Source organism: Boleophthalmus pectinirostris, unplaced genomic scaffold (genome assembly GCF_026225935.1).
Source record: "Boleophthalmus pectinirostris isolate CB_2022bp ecotype Guang Dong unplaced genomic scaffold, ASM2622593v1 HiC_scaffold_10, whole genome shotgun sequence".
Lineage (NCBI taxonomy): Eukaryota > Metazoa > Chordata > Actinopteri > Gobiiformes > Gobiidae > Boleophthalmus > Boleophthalmus pectinirostris.
In genome coordinates this window covers 30,501,139-30,516,288 of record NW_026570971.1, presented here as the reverse complement: position 1 = coordinate 30,516,288, position 15,150 = coordinate 30,501,139, and the positions used below count along the sequence as shown (strand labels likewise).

Sequence of the window (15,150 nt, the reverse complement as noted above, 5' to 3'; positions counted from 1 at the left end):
TTATATTGCTCAAAATAGCTGAAAAACATGCATTATTACAGCGCTGTCACCTCTCCACAGATCCAACTTGTAACTTGTCTCAACAGCAGTACATGTATACTGTAGAACTTTCCAGGCAAAGCAATAATATCTCAGTGGAAACAAGCAGGTGGTGAACTCTCTCCCATAAAAGTTACATGGTCCACCTTTAAAATGGGTTAATCTATCTTAATATTCTTCTTTCATTCATGTTCAGTCATAAAACATAATATTTTTACAGTGTTGAAGCCTTAAGAGCTGCAGTCTCTCTCACAGACTCGATGCCAGCTGGCTCTCTATGATCACTGCAATTATGACTTTACAGAAAAACTATGTGATTTTCCTTCAGTTGTCTCGTTCTTTATGTGAAGAAATGTTCCTAAATCTGGACGGAGATGGGTCTAATGTATATTGAGTCTGAATGTGATAAAGTCATAAAATCAGTAACCAAAGTCTGTTTCCTTTGAACAAGAAAAAGATGGGAACGAAAAAAAGTACTTCAGGTCAGCCAGTCAAAAACATTTATTATAAACAAGTTCCTCGGTCAAGATGTGTGGATTTTAAAGGTCCTGTATTGTGCAAAATTGACTCAGGCCTGTTCCAAATAGGAAGCTAACAGGGGGGCGCTTCTGTCTCTTTCTGACCCTGGCTCCCATTGACATACTCTACTGCTTCCTCTTCTGTGTAGCTGTTGTCAGACTCAGCATCAGCTCTAGTTAGAATTATTCCGGCCTTTCTGAATCCCTGACAGGATGGTTTTGATTGTCACTGAAGTCCATGTCAAGCCATCCAATGACTTCCAGGAAAGTTGCATGGTGCACCCTCTGGTCATAAGTTTCTCTTTCACACCAAACTTTCTTTCTGCTGCTTGATTACTGTTTTCAGATGCATCTTGTAATCTGCAAAATATTTTTTTTTTCTCAGTCGTCTATAAGTTTGTTCAAATTTAAAATAGTTCAGTGGTACAGAAGTAATGGTGCGATCGACTGACATGACACAGACAGGACAGAGGCTCTTTCTTTTTCTTTTTACATCAACCTGCCGAGGGACTGAAGATGGAAATTAACCACGTTGGCTATAATCATATTTACATTTTTAATGTTCATTAATATGTACTGTCCCTTTACAAATAAATAAAATAAGAAATAAGAAATAAGGAGACATGCGCAGTAGAGCCAAGTGACAGTGGTACAAAAGTACAGTCCCTGACAAAAGTCTTGTCACTTATCCATTTTGTAGAAACAAAAGCTTATAACCTGACTTTAAATTAATCGATTGGTTTTAGAAATGTCCCATATGAAGCTAAAACCCTCCCAAATTATGCTCAATATACTAAAATAAATTTGCTTCACTGAAGAAAGATTGATCTTTTAATGAACACAGAAAGAGGCTGAAGACCAGATCCACTGCTGAGGTGGCTGACGCCTTCAATGTGTCTCAGCGTCAAGTACAAAGAATAAGAAAAAGATCTGAAATGACTGGAGATGTTTTTGACAAGCCCAGGTCCGGCAGACCCCGCAAGACAACTGCTCGGGAGGACCGTTTGTTGATTCGAAAATCCAAGGCCCTTTTCCACTGCAGCAGACTCCACCAGGCCTGGTCACCTCAAGTCCCTGTGTCAACCACAACAGTTTGTAGAATTCTGTCTCGAAATGACCTCCATGGTCGAATCAGTGCACAGAAACCAGCACTAAACAAAAGGCAATTAAAAATGTGTGGCATTTGCCAAAGGCCACAGCCTGATAAAAGGATGGACACTGGAAAAGTGGCAGAAGGTGGATTTCTCAGATGAATCCTCAGTTGAATTACATCACAGCCACCGCAAATATTGCAGGAGACCAACTGGAGCCCGCATGGATCCAAGATTCACCCAGAAAACAGTTAAGTTTTGTGGAGGAAAAAATCCTGGTCTGGGGTTCCATCCAGTATGGGAGTGTGCGAGACTTTTGCAGGGTGGAAGGCAATATCAATAGCCTAAAATATCAAGAAGTATTAGCTCCTCTTACATTCCCAACCATAAAAGGGGTCCAATTTTGCAGCAGGATGGTGCTCCATCACATACTTCTATCTCTACATCAAAGTTTCTCAAGGTGAAGAAGATCAAGGTGCTCCAGGACTGGCCAGCCCAGTCACCAGACATGAACATCATTGAGCATGTCTGGGGTAGAATGAAAGAGGAAGCATGGAGGCAAAACCAAAGAATCTTGATGAACTCTGGGAGGAATGTAAGACGCTTTCTTTGCTCTTCCTGATGACTTCATCAACAAATTGTATGAATCATTTTACATAATACAGGACCTTTAATGAAAACGTGTTGCCCCAAATCTCTCCTTTTTAAACTCCTTTTCCCTCCTTCCTCGTGTATTTTGTCTTTTACGGCTCTGGTCTCATATTGAGGGTGCATGTGTGGAGTCCTTGACATGAGTCGGAGCTGTTGATTAAACCTTGGCTCAGAGCTTTGGTTTGTCTCCTCTCGAGTGAGACCCTGAGCTCTGCGTCCAGCCGTCAGCACTCTCACTGCACGTGCACTTTCTCTCCCGCTGGCTCACTCCTCCTCCGGCCTTCATCCCTGCTTCCTCTCTTCTCTCCTTCTCTTCCTTCGCTCCTTCTCGGCCCTCTGTCTCTCCCCTCTCCTGAAGTTTAAAGCTTATGTACGGGGCGATAGTAGCTCAGTTGGAAGCGTATTTGTCCTCTGATCTGACCCACAGGTTGGCAGTGTGATTCCAACTCCCACAGATAAATACTTGCTGTGTCCTTGGGCAAGACACTCAACCCCCCTTGCCCCTAGTGTCTTATGTAAACACATTTTATTCCAGTGAGGCGACAGGAGCTCAGTTGGTGCGAGCGTTTGTCCAATGTTCCGAAGGTTTGCGGTTGCAGCTCCCACGGATGAATGCTGTCGTCGTGTCCTTGGGCAAGACGCTTAACCCAACTCGACCCCAGTGTCTGCGTAAACTGGTGCATGAATGTGTGTGTGAATGGGTGTGAATGCCTTGAAGGTGCCATTATTGCCCATCTTGAACTATGCTTAAATAACAAAGGCTTTAGTTTAATTTGTGCAGGTTTAATACATTTGGTGAAGTATGAAAAGACAAAAAATAATTGATTGGTTTCTACTCTTTAATCGAAAACGTTCACTATGATTTGGGAATTTATACACTTTCTTTTTACTCAGTTGGATCATTTCAGTGCCAGCGTTTGTCCCTTAGTACCATGCTGTTAATATCTGTATTAAGTAGCAATTTAAACATGCTCAAAACTCATTACATTTTGAAGTAATATTAAAGTATTTGGAAGAAAAAAGCGACAAATTATGTAAAATCCTGCACCTTCTACTTGTTTGCACAATTTTCCCTCCGTTACTTTTCCCTCCGTTACCATGACCTTTCTTAATAAAAAATCTTATTACTCAAAAAGTAAGAGGTTTTTCAACCTAATCTTGTACCATATGGTAGAAAACTATATGAAGCAAATATTCAAGCCAGTTTGTTCAGGATATGTAAGAACCAGTAGTTATAGCTGTTTGTATTTATTGCCCAAAAAGTTCTGTATATTTCATTCCCTCTGTTACCGACATGAGTTTAAAAAAAAATTTTGTCAACAACTTGAAAGAATATTGCAGGGTTAACTTTACCCTGTTGGAGTGTTAACTTAATTCTTATACCTTACTTATTTCAATAGTGCCTCTAATTTCTGAATAAGAGCTATTTGAATGTAAAAGATCTGCCCCTGTTTCCCTCCGTTACCACTTGACTGGACCCAAATGTAAACTCCATGATAAGCCGAAGATGAGGTATAGATGTCTATAAAACATAACCCATTATCCTACAATCAGTGCACAAAATTAGGCATCAAAATGATACATTTACAAAGGAAATAGGCATTTAATCAGTAAACTTTGAGTTAATCAGTGCACTAAATATAATTCAGAAATCCTTTGGTGAGCTACTTGGAAGGGCGTGGAAACCTACTGGTAACTCGCAAGCTACAGGTTGGAGACCCCTGGACTATACTAATCCAGGTGTTCTCTGTGAAAGTGAACCAGCCTCCACAACATTAAAGTAATAAGTTAAAGGGACATTATTACGCAATATTTTCTGATTTCATGTTCTAATGTTCCTCATCACAAACATGTCTGGACTTGTGTTTTGTTTCATTCACACTAGTTTAACACACATATTCTGCTTATTTAGGCTGAGTTATTATCTCAAGTGGAAAACACTCTGTTCCACCTTGTGATGTCATGGGGTAATACAGAAAGTGCTCCACTGTGTTTTTAAATCCATACAACTCATCATTAGAATCATTTGGATGAGTTCAATCCTGGAAATGACAATATAGAGACATATGTCATATTTCATGGTTTCTAGGTGCATAATAATAATAATAATAATAATAATAATAATAATTACATAGATGAAATATTGAAGGCTCATCTGGATAAATAAGTGTAGAAGTAGAAACAAATAGCCCTATTTGTATGAAGAGGGTGTCAAATGCAGTCCAACACTTTTTCAGATTATAAGGTGCAGTATTAATAATGTTGAATTCTCTCATCTATTTTCATACATAAGGCGCATTAAGAGAAACAAACGGACGACACTTGAGACTGAGACATTAGCGCAGGCATGCACGATCCATTGGCAGATCGTGGTGTAATTCACCCGACGTTACCTCCCTGTCTTGGTGAATAAGTATTATGAATGTGAATGTGGCTTGCTAATTTTTTTATTTTATTTTTTTTATGTCCTACGAGGAGTACTCAAATATAGATTGAGTAATAATGAGTTTAATGCAAGTTTGAGCACATTTGTTTACATTTTACAGAAATAAAACTTAAAACCACATGGCATGCATAAACTATAAGCACTGAAAAAACTGCTCACTCTTTGTGTCCTGATGCATCAGCTTCTGTCAGACTCCGTGAGGCTCCCGACCACAGTAGCTGTAATGCTCAGATAATCCATCAAGTAGTGTGGCTTCATAGCTCACCAAAGTTGTACTAAAAAAGTTTGACAAATTTTTGAGCGCTGTGTACCACATAAAATTGGTTCAAGGTCAGTAAGCACAACCAGAATTAATAGATAAGGCACACCAAAATTTAAGACGCACTGTCAATTTTTGAGAAAATTAAAGGATTTTAAGTGCGCCTTATAGTCTGAAAAATACGGTATACAAGTATTACTAAAATATTTGTCTATTTTAACTCCAGAAAGCCTCCATATACATGCAATTAATGTGAGTAAAATAAATACACTAATTTGCAATGTAGACTGCATAAAAAATGTAGTTATGAAATTGATATGCATCCCAAGTCTGCTTACCTACTCATAAAAGTCAACGCACACTATTGCAATATACTAAATAAACAAAAGGCAGAAGGTAGCTGTAACTTAAAAACTACTGCTTCATGACATCACAAGGTGGGACAGAGCATTTTGAGCTTTGGAGATGTAGACAGACTAAAAATAAAGGATTACTCAAATGTTTGAATGAAACAAAACACAAGTCCAGGTTTGTTTTTGAGGAGGTAACAACATTATAACATGACTATAAGCTCACAACAGTCACTTCAGAGTAATATATGACCTTTTATATAACACATTTCCTTACATTCACACATGTTATAAATTATGACCAGCTCCACATAGATGTCCAAATAATATAATGTTTAAACACAGGCTGTGGTCCCGTACTGTTCTGTCCTTTATTGCATCACGGCTTCACCAGCTGGGACAGGAATCCAGCGCTCTCACTTCAAAGTGTCTCTAATACATGTCTCCAGAGTTATGTTTACCTCCCCCTGTGAGCTGTGCCCCCTCAGGACTTCACATAACTAAAGTCTAAAGGAAATCTAAACCAGCACTAAAACAGGACTAAACCAGGAAGTGACTAGGGTCCTTACCCAGAAGAAGACTAAACAAGATCTAAACCAGATCTAGAAACCTGTGTGAGCTGTGACTCCTTAAGACTTAAAAGAACTGAGTCAAAGAAATCTAAACCAGGACTAAAGCAGGATTAAATAAGGGTTTATATCAGGACTAAAATAGGACTAAACCAGGACTGCTGAAAATGTACTTCTGTTTTTAAGGAATGAGGAGGAGAGGTGTGACTAGAGCCTACCCACATACCATAGATACTCCTCAACTAATCCAGGTTTTAAGATTAAAGTGGGACAAAACTCAGACCAGGTCTGACTAAGATGGTTCTGACCTTTGTCTAGTTTCAATTCCAGTTTAATTGTCCTAGTTCAGTTCAGTCCCAAGTTAGTCTGGGTTTTTCATGTGGTGAGGGTTAATGTGTGATTGCAGCCTGAGTCAACCATGACTAAACCAGGTTTTACCAGGAATTAGACTCCACCATGCAGGATTTATCCACATTTTAAACAGGACTTAACATAACCAAGTCAAAATCAGGACTAAACCAGGACTAAAGCAGAACTAAAGCAGGACTAAAGCAGGACAAAAGCAGTTCTATACTAGGTCTAAACAAGGTCTAAACCAGGTCTAAACCAGGTCTAAACCAGGTCTAAACCAGGACTAAAGCAGGCCTACATGTGTTTCCAGAGTATGAGGAGGAGTGGAGTGAGTGGGCCCCCTGCAGTGTGAGCTGTGGACAGGGCTCTCAGAAGAGGACGAGGTCGTGTGGTTACGCTTGTGTCGCCACAGAGTCCAGGACCTGTGAGTTCCGCAGCTGTACAGGTGAGAGGAGATACTTTTAAAAGTCTTTTATTAAACAAATTATCAGTGAGATGTACAATATACTGTATAATAACATGTTTAAGACTTGAGTTGATCCATGATTTCTTTCTCTCTACAGTCACTGTGATGCCAGTGACCGACACAACTCCACTCCATCCGACCAACAGCACAGAGTTTCTGGACACAAGTACGTATGAATTATGGACGGGTGATTTCTGTATCATTAAAACACAGACTGGTTTATGAAACAGCTATATAGGATTCTTTCTTTTTTTATCTTTTTTTTATCTTGATCAAAAGATTTGGCTTCTGAAATTTGCAACATACTTAAAAGTGAACGGCTTAACATTTCCAGTGAAGGGTCCGCCACCAGCTTCTTGTCTCCATGGAAATGTTATTGGTTTGTCTAGAATGTTCCACAATATAGAAACCTATCTATCAGAAGGGAGACAGACAGGTTTACAGCACTACACTACTTTACAATTCAGATCTGTGGAGAGTCACCCCATGCACAGAAGGAGTGACTGTATTTTTGAGCAGACACACCTGTAATGAATAAATACTAGATGGAAATGTTTAAAGTCATACCATGGAACATTCCAGGCAAAGCAATAACATCTCCATGGAGACAAGCAGGTAGCGCACCCTCCACCAGAAATGTTCACCGGGCACTTTTAAAGTTTGTTTACCCCATTTTTCCCGTATACAGTATTTGAGGAAAACTTGTCTTGTCTGTGCTGTCTGTGTCTAATGATACACAAAACATTTTAATGTCTGATAATCAGGAACTGCATGTCTGCATGCTAGTTGTTGTCAGCTTTACCATCATGGCAAAACTCTGCATTCATCTCTGAAAGTTGGGAAAAACTAGCCAGGCTGGTGCCACCTAGTGCCTCCACTCAATTTCATTTCTCTCCAGAGACTAGGTCAGGAATCAGAATACACTAGATGCATACGCTATCCTCCTTAGGACTTCTTTTGTCAAATACAAACTTCGCCTTTTTTATTGCACCTTTAATTTGCAAGTTCCCCTCGCAGAAACGACAGTGATCATTGACAGACATGTTCATTCTCTGCTTTGTTTGCTGCTGTTTTGCCAGTGATTACTTGGAAACCATGGGGTGTTCTGGAGGATTACACATGTCATGACCAAACAGCAGCGATTGATTACATAAAAAAAGTACCTGCCTACTGTCGAGCGAATGAATTCTAAACACTGCGAGGTCAGACGCTTTCCATAAAGTGAAACTGGCTGATGAATCAGAATAGGGAAAAGCACTCACACTGAATAATTAGAATGTTTGTAATGCACAGGTAAGGGAGGGATAACTTTGGACCACTGGAAACTGTTTACAGTGGACCAGTTCTGTTTTTTACATTTTTAAGACAGTAAAATCCGGAGACTTGAAAACTCCAGTGCTAAGTATGTATCCTGTTATCCTTATTCACCGTTGACAGATCTGGACATGGAAAAAATTATATTCACACATTGTGCACTACGGGCTCTTTATAATTCGTTTAATATGGAAATAAATCTTTGTACAGCGGCCTGTTTTTGATATTGAGAACTTTCCCTTCCCAAGATGGCCGCCGGAGAATCGATAAAACTCCAGCTGAGCCTGAGACATGTTTGAACGGCCTTTTCTTTATCACTCTCCTGACTCTACACACCAGCCCCAGAACATAATAAAGCACGAGAGGAGAGAATGAACTAAATACAAGGTGCATTTTTTACAGTGCTCTATAGGAAAAGCGCTGCTGGACTTCATTTATCCAAGGCCAACTGCCCCTCCTTAGAGACACGCTGGAATCTGCTTTCTGTGCAGTAAAAAAGACAATGTGCACAATCTAAAATACATAAAATTAGCTGACTCTCAATCACTTTCTTAATATGTCTGGTAGTTTACTTTATTTCAACAATCTGACAATTAAGGACAATATTTCTAGCTCTTGCTGACAGCTTTTATATGATTAAAATATATACATTTGGACAAAAATAAGCAAATGAGAAATCAGAAATCCTGCATAGTCAGAACAACTTAGAAATGTAATTTGAAAGTATTACACTGAAAAAAGTCAAAAGTACATGAATTCTAGAATTTAAACGTTGATTTAAAGGCACACTATGTAACTTTTTTTCTTGAGGGGTGGTTTTATTGCTCAAAAAATGCCTATAAAAATATGCATTTTGACTGTGAGCAGAGTCGCCTCGCCAAAGATCTGAGCTGTAAATTGGTCTGGTTTTGTCTCCATGAAGATAGAAAGGTCTAAAGCCACACTGGGAAACATTCCAGACAAAGCAATAACATCTCCATAAAAAAAGTATTTGATGGACCTTCCACCAAAAAGTTACACAGTGCACCTTCATTTATTCAATCTTAACAATCTGCTAATGAAGGACGGTATTTCTAGCAATTTTTATGTGATTAAAAATATACATATTTGGACATAAATAAGCAAATAAGAACACAACAACTTGAAAACATAAATTTAAACTATTACACAGAAAAAAGTAAAAACGATGCTGATTTAAAGGTGCATTGTGTAACTTCTGGTGGAAGGTCCATCAAATACTTTTCTCCATGGAGATGTTATTGCTTTGTCTAGAATATTTTCCAGTGTGACTTTAAACCGTTTTATCATCATGAACACTAAACCAGACCAAGTTACAGGTCAGATCTGTGGAGAGGCGACCCCGCTCACAGTCAGAATGCCTGTTTTTCTAGGTATTTTTGAGCTATAAAACCACCTGTAATTGAATAAATGTAAGCAGAGCTGTTTAAAGTCATACTGTGGAACATTCCAGGCAGAGCAATGACATATCCATAGAAACAAGAAGGTGATGGACCACCATCATTATTTTTTAGAATGTTTCTTTCATTAATGCCAGAACATCAACACTCAGACAACAGAGGTACAGTCAAAAGTTTGAACTCATGCTCTCATTCAATATATATTTTTTCTTTTTTCTTACTACTTTCTACAATTTAGATACACACAGAGATATCAAATATATGAAGCAAGATATATGGAATTGTCAGATGAAGAAAAAGAGGTAGAGCGCTTCACTGGGTCATAAAAGAGTAAAAAATAGCAGTACATGTGCTCTATGAATGTTAAAACAGTAGTCTTTAAACAGAAAGTTACCCTTACTGGAAAATGTAAAAGTGGGCAAAGTACAAACCCAAGGCACTCCAACTGAATATATTAAAAGTCCTTTATTTAATGAAGGGACACCAACGTGTTTCGACCAGCAAGATGGTCTTCATCAGGGCAAAGTGTGGCGTCCCTTCATGAAATAAAGGACTTATAATATATTCATTTGAAGTGCCTCGGGTTTATACATGGAATTGTGTAGTAAAGAAAAAAAGTGAAATAATAGTTTTGTTGACAAGGCAAAGTGTGGCTACTTTGAGGATTTGATCTTTAAAAATTTAAGTCTTTCTTCTTTGCTACATAATTCCATACATCATACTTCATATTTTATATATATATATATATATATATATATATTATATATATATATATATATATATATATATATATATATATATATATATATATATATATATATATATATATATATATATATAATAATTAGTAAACATATAGAAAAACACACTGAATGAGAGGGTGAGTCCAAACTTTTGAATTTAAATTTGAGTGTAAATCTAAACTAAAAACTATTCAAAACAACATAAATTCAGGTCAGTTCAGGTCCTTTCAACTTTTAGCACATTCATTTTTTACAGTGTATGTAGGGTAGATTCATTTTGTACAATGAAATATTTATTGTGGTTAAATTTACACTTATGAAAATCATGATCCCTTTTTCAAATAATTTCAGCTACCAAAGATATTCCCATTTTTGTAGTAAAACCTTTCCTTTCCATTCCTCTTCCAGATGTTGACAGCTGTGAGAAGTGGCTGAGCTGCAAGAACGACTTCCTCCAGAAATACCTCCACCAAGTCCTCACCGAATTACCCAGCTGCCCCTGCTCCTACCCCTCCGAGGCCGTGTACAGCGCCGTCAACATCCAGGACCCCAAACTACGAAAAACATACCGATGGAGAGACGCCAGCGGCCCCAAAGAGCGTCTGGACATCTACAAAGCTTCAGCCAGATTCTGTATTCGCTCGATGCTTTCTTACGACAGCACCACGCTCGCGGCCCAACACTGCTGCTATGACGACCAAATGAGGTTAATTACGAGAGGCAAAGGGGCGGGGTCACCGAATTTGATAAGCACAGAGTTTTCGCCAGAGTTGCATTATAAAGTCGATGTTCTACCGTGGATTTGTGCAAAGGAGATTGGAGCAGGTTTCATTTGGTGAGACCTCCTAATAATGGACTAGAGTGTGCCCCAAACCCCAATGAAGAGGTGTTCCAGACTGAACTGCAAGAAGCAAAGGAATACTGAAAAAATAAACAAAATGCACTGGTTTTCTAAGAAGAATTTAACACTCTTTTGGATGGAAAAGAGATCAGAATTCACGAGAGAATTTCAGATTCGATTCCCAGACTTTGAGGTGAATTTCTGTGTCAAGTTTGCATGTTCTTCCTATGCTGCGGTTTTCAGCATAATCAACTGAGAACATGCACAGTTGGTCAATCCTGACAGATCACCCAAACAGCATTGAGTCAAATGCAAAGAACAAATGTTTGTACCGAGATAATAAAAACAGCAATATTTTGTATTTTTGTACTCAACATAAAGGTGCGTTTTGTAACTTTTCTGGTGGAGGGTCTGCCAAATGCTTTTCTCCATGGAGATGTTATTACTTTGTCTGGAATGTTTCACAGTATGGTATTAAACCTTTGTATCTTCATGGAGACCAAACCAGACCAAGTTTTTCTAGTTTTATTTGAGCTATAAAGCCACCTGTAATTGAAAGAATGTAAGGAAGAGCTCTTTAATGTCATACTGTGGAATAAGGAAGCCGAGAGGGGTCACAACAAATGCAAACGCCGCAACAAATACAAATGTGACAACACAACAAAAAGCCACAACAAACCAAAAAAAGCCACAACACACCAACCACCAACACACCACTGGGAGTCTATTTTAATGCAAACGCCGCAACAAATACAAACGCCACAACACAAACGCAAATGCCGCAACACATTAAAAAGCCACAACACATTAAAAAGTCACAACACATCAAAAAGCCACAACACATCAAAAAGCCACAACGGAAGTGACAGCGGGACTCTATTTTAATGCAAATGCCACAACAAATACAAATGCCACAACACAAACGCAAATGCCACAACACATCAAAAAGCCACAACACATCAAAAAGCCACAACGGAAGTGACCGCGTGACTCTATTTTCCGATGGACCGATCAAGCGGCAACTGAAGAAGAAGAACTACAACGTGAAACGAATAATGATAAAACAATAAATTACTTTTACTTACGTTTCCAACTTCTCCGTTCCTTTACTTTTCACGCTGTAGTTCTTCTTCTTCACTTGCCGCTTGATCGGTTCGTCTGAAACTCACAGTCACTTCCGTTGTGGCTTTTTGATGTGTTGTGGCTTTTTAATGTGTTGCGGCATTTGCGTTTGTGTTGTGGCGTTTGTATTTGATGTGGCGTTTGCATTAAAATAGAGTCCCACGGTCATCTCTGTTGTGGCTTTTTTTGGTGTGTTGTGACTTTTTGTTGTGTTGTCGCATTTGTATTTGTTGCGGCGTGTTGTTGTGACCCCTCTCGGCTTCCGTAGTGGAACATTCCAGACAAAGCAATGGCATATCCATAAAAACAAGCAGGTGGACGAGCCTCCAGACTATATACTGCTACATGTTGGATTGCCAGTATTCTCCAGTAAAAGACATATAAGGTGGCTTCATACATGCTGCTGGTAACGTAAATATGATTTTTCTTTCAATGAGGCCAGTGAAAAGTAAACAGTGTTATTAATCTTCTTGGACTTGAGAAATTGAGACAAAGAAGACGCCATTTTGTATTTTACACACAGACTTGGTTGAACTACGTTGGAGCCATTGGACAATATGTGTATACGTAATGTTAAAACGCCATCAATTGTCCTGTTTATATTGCTGCTATAGGGATGTACATGAATGTTTTTACAGTGTGTGTGTACATGTGTGTGTGTGTGTTTGTGCGTGCGTAAATGGATACACTGTTAAAAAAGAAAAAGAAAATCTATGTTAGTTAAAGTCATAGTTTGTCACTTTTTAGCCAAAACTAGAATTGTTGTGTTAATTGCACTGAAAAACTTTAATTTTGTTCTTGTAGTTCTTTCTGCTTGTTTCCATGGAAATGTTTTTTCCCTTAGATATAATCTTCCACAGTACGGCACAATACATATTTATCTTCATGGAGAATGTTCCAAATATGGTTTTATCTTTTTATTTCCATGGAATCATCCAGTTGATGTGCTACTTCCAGAAAGTGACATACTGCAGCTTTAAACTTGAATTTAGAATTTGAGTAGTTGAATTAAGTTTCGGTGTATTTTAATTATCACATCTAAGCAAAATTAAAGTGGAGTGAGAAACTTTGATGTTTATCTTTTGTATGCGGCAAAATATTGTATCTTGTTAAGTTGAAATTACTTACATTAATAAGACTATTTTCTGTGCTCTATTATTTAGCATGGAATAGGAACACATAATACACAAACATATTCCATTGGCAGACATTTTTACATGAGTCCAATACACACATCACAAATTTCGGACTTCCGATCATTGCGCAATGAATACTGGGAATTTTCCGAAAAAGTGTCTAGTGACAAAGTCAATCTTTTCTAGTCTTTTGAACCATTTCAATTTTGTTTCTGGTTCTGATATTGTCATATTTTAGTTTTAGGATTCAGGCATCGTAACTGTGCGGTTGGATGTCCCAACAACAGAAAAGGGCTCGAGAAATGGGCTTCGGAAGTTTGCAAACTCCATAAATGTAAAAGGGAATCACATCTATGTGACTGCAAACCTCTGTTCAAACTGTTTCCCTTCCCAACGGAATTGAAAAATAGTGAAAGGTGAAAGCGATGGGCAGTATTGATCCACAGGAAGGATGAAAAAGGAAAACTTTGACTGCCTAAGAAATCATCCCGAGTTTGCGGTGAACATTTTGTATGTGGAGCACCAACAAAGCGGGAGCCCATTTGTTAAGTGAGAAGTACAGAAGACAAACAGGCTGAGCTCGCACTTTCTTGTTCTTGTGGTTTTACAGCGACATCACATCTTGGTCACTTTGCTGTGGAAGGTGTTTCTTGGAGAACAGCTGGTGCCTTTCACTTTGGCATTGACTTTTTAAATTCATAACCAAGGTTCAGCGAGGGATCGGGGTTTTGCTTGATGGAGCTCCACGTACAAAATGTTTGCTGCAAATTTGGGATGATTTCTTAGGCAGTCATAGGTTTCCTTTTTGGTCCTTCTTGTGTATCAATACTGCCCATCACTTTCACCTTTCACTATTTTTACATTCCGTTGGGAAGGGAAACAGTTTGAATGGAGGTTTGCAGTCACACACATCTGATTCCCTTTTGCAGTTATGAACAAATTTGTCGAGCTGTTTTCCACTGTTAGGATCCAACAACCACACAATTACGATGTCTGAATCCCAAAACTAAAATATGACAATATCAGAACCAGAAACAAAAGTGATATGGTTCAAAACACTAGAAAAGGCTTGGTCAATAGACGCATCCCATTGAGAAAACAAACATGGTGGTTTAGTGCTCACTTTTTGAGAAAATCCTTCCCAGTATGCATTGCGCGATGACCGGGAGTCCGAAATTCATGATGCATGTATTTACTCAAAAGACTGAATTAATAAAATTCAATAAATTCAAGTAATTTAAACTTACCAAGATATTAAGCTTTGCAATGTACTCCACAGTTTAGCTGGAACAAATATATATTATTAAATATAGAAATTCAAACAACTTTACTAAACAAAGTAATATTAATATTTCTTTCTTTGTTTTTTTTTTTTGTTTTTTCACAGTGTACTTTGTATGCGTGTGAATGGAGTTTAATCTTATTTATTGGCCCCTTGTTGTATTTTACTCAAAGCTACTGTTCCATAAAAGGATTTCCTGTGCGCGGTGAGAAGAGGGAATAAACTCAAATGGAGTATTGGACCATAAAGTGTTTTCTTGGTTCGTTTTCTCCGTCTTTCTGACAGAATTATTACAGATGCGTTCAGCTCACCTCCGCTGTGTAAGGACTTTCTGGACTCTATATATTCCCACAGCAGAAAAACACACAGGGATTTCAATGGAGCGTAAGCAGCCTCCGGTGAAACAGTCCTGCCTGCACTAAGGTCTGTGGTTTTAATATAACATTAAGGTGAATTATGAAGACCAAAGCATAACATCAAGGTGCATTTGAAGTCATTGGAAAAGAGAAACTTACCGTACTATATTTAGTTTGGGACAGGAGAAGCTCATTTGT

The 15,150-nt window shown here is 38.4% G+C and overlaps 1 protein-coding gene across 1 annotated transcript in view; it reads left to right on the top strand.

Moving 5' to 3' along the window:
• ism2a (isthmin 2a) overlaps positions 1–11,140 on the top strand; it is a 61,720-nt gene extending 50,580 nt beyond the window's left edge. Inside the window, 4 exon segments of the mRNA XM_020931579.2 lie at positions 6,585–6,719; positions 6,838–6,906; positions 10,624–11,013; positions 11,016–11,140. Of these exon segments, the coding sequence (XP_020787238.2) occupies positions 6,585–6,719; positions 6,838–6,906; positions 10,624–11,013; positions 11,016–11,140 (719 nt within the window).
• The last annotated feature ends 4,010 nt before the right edge of the window (positions 11,141–15,150 follow it).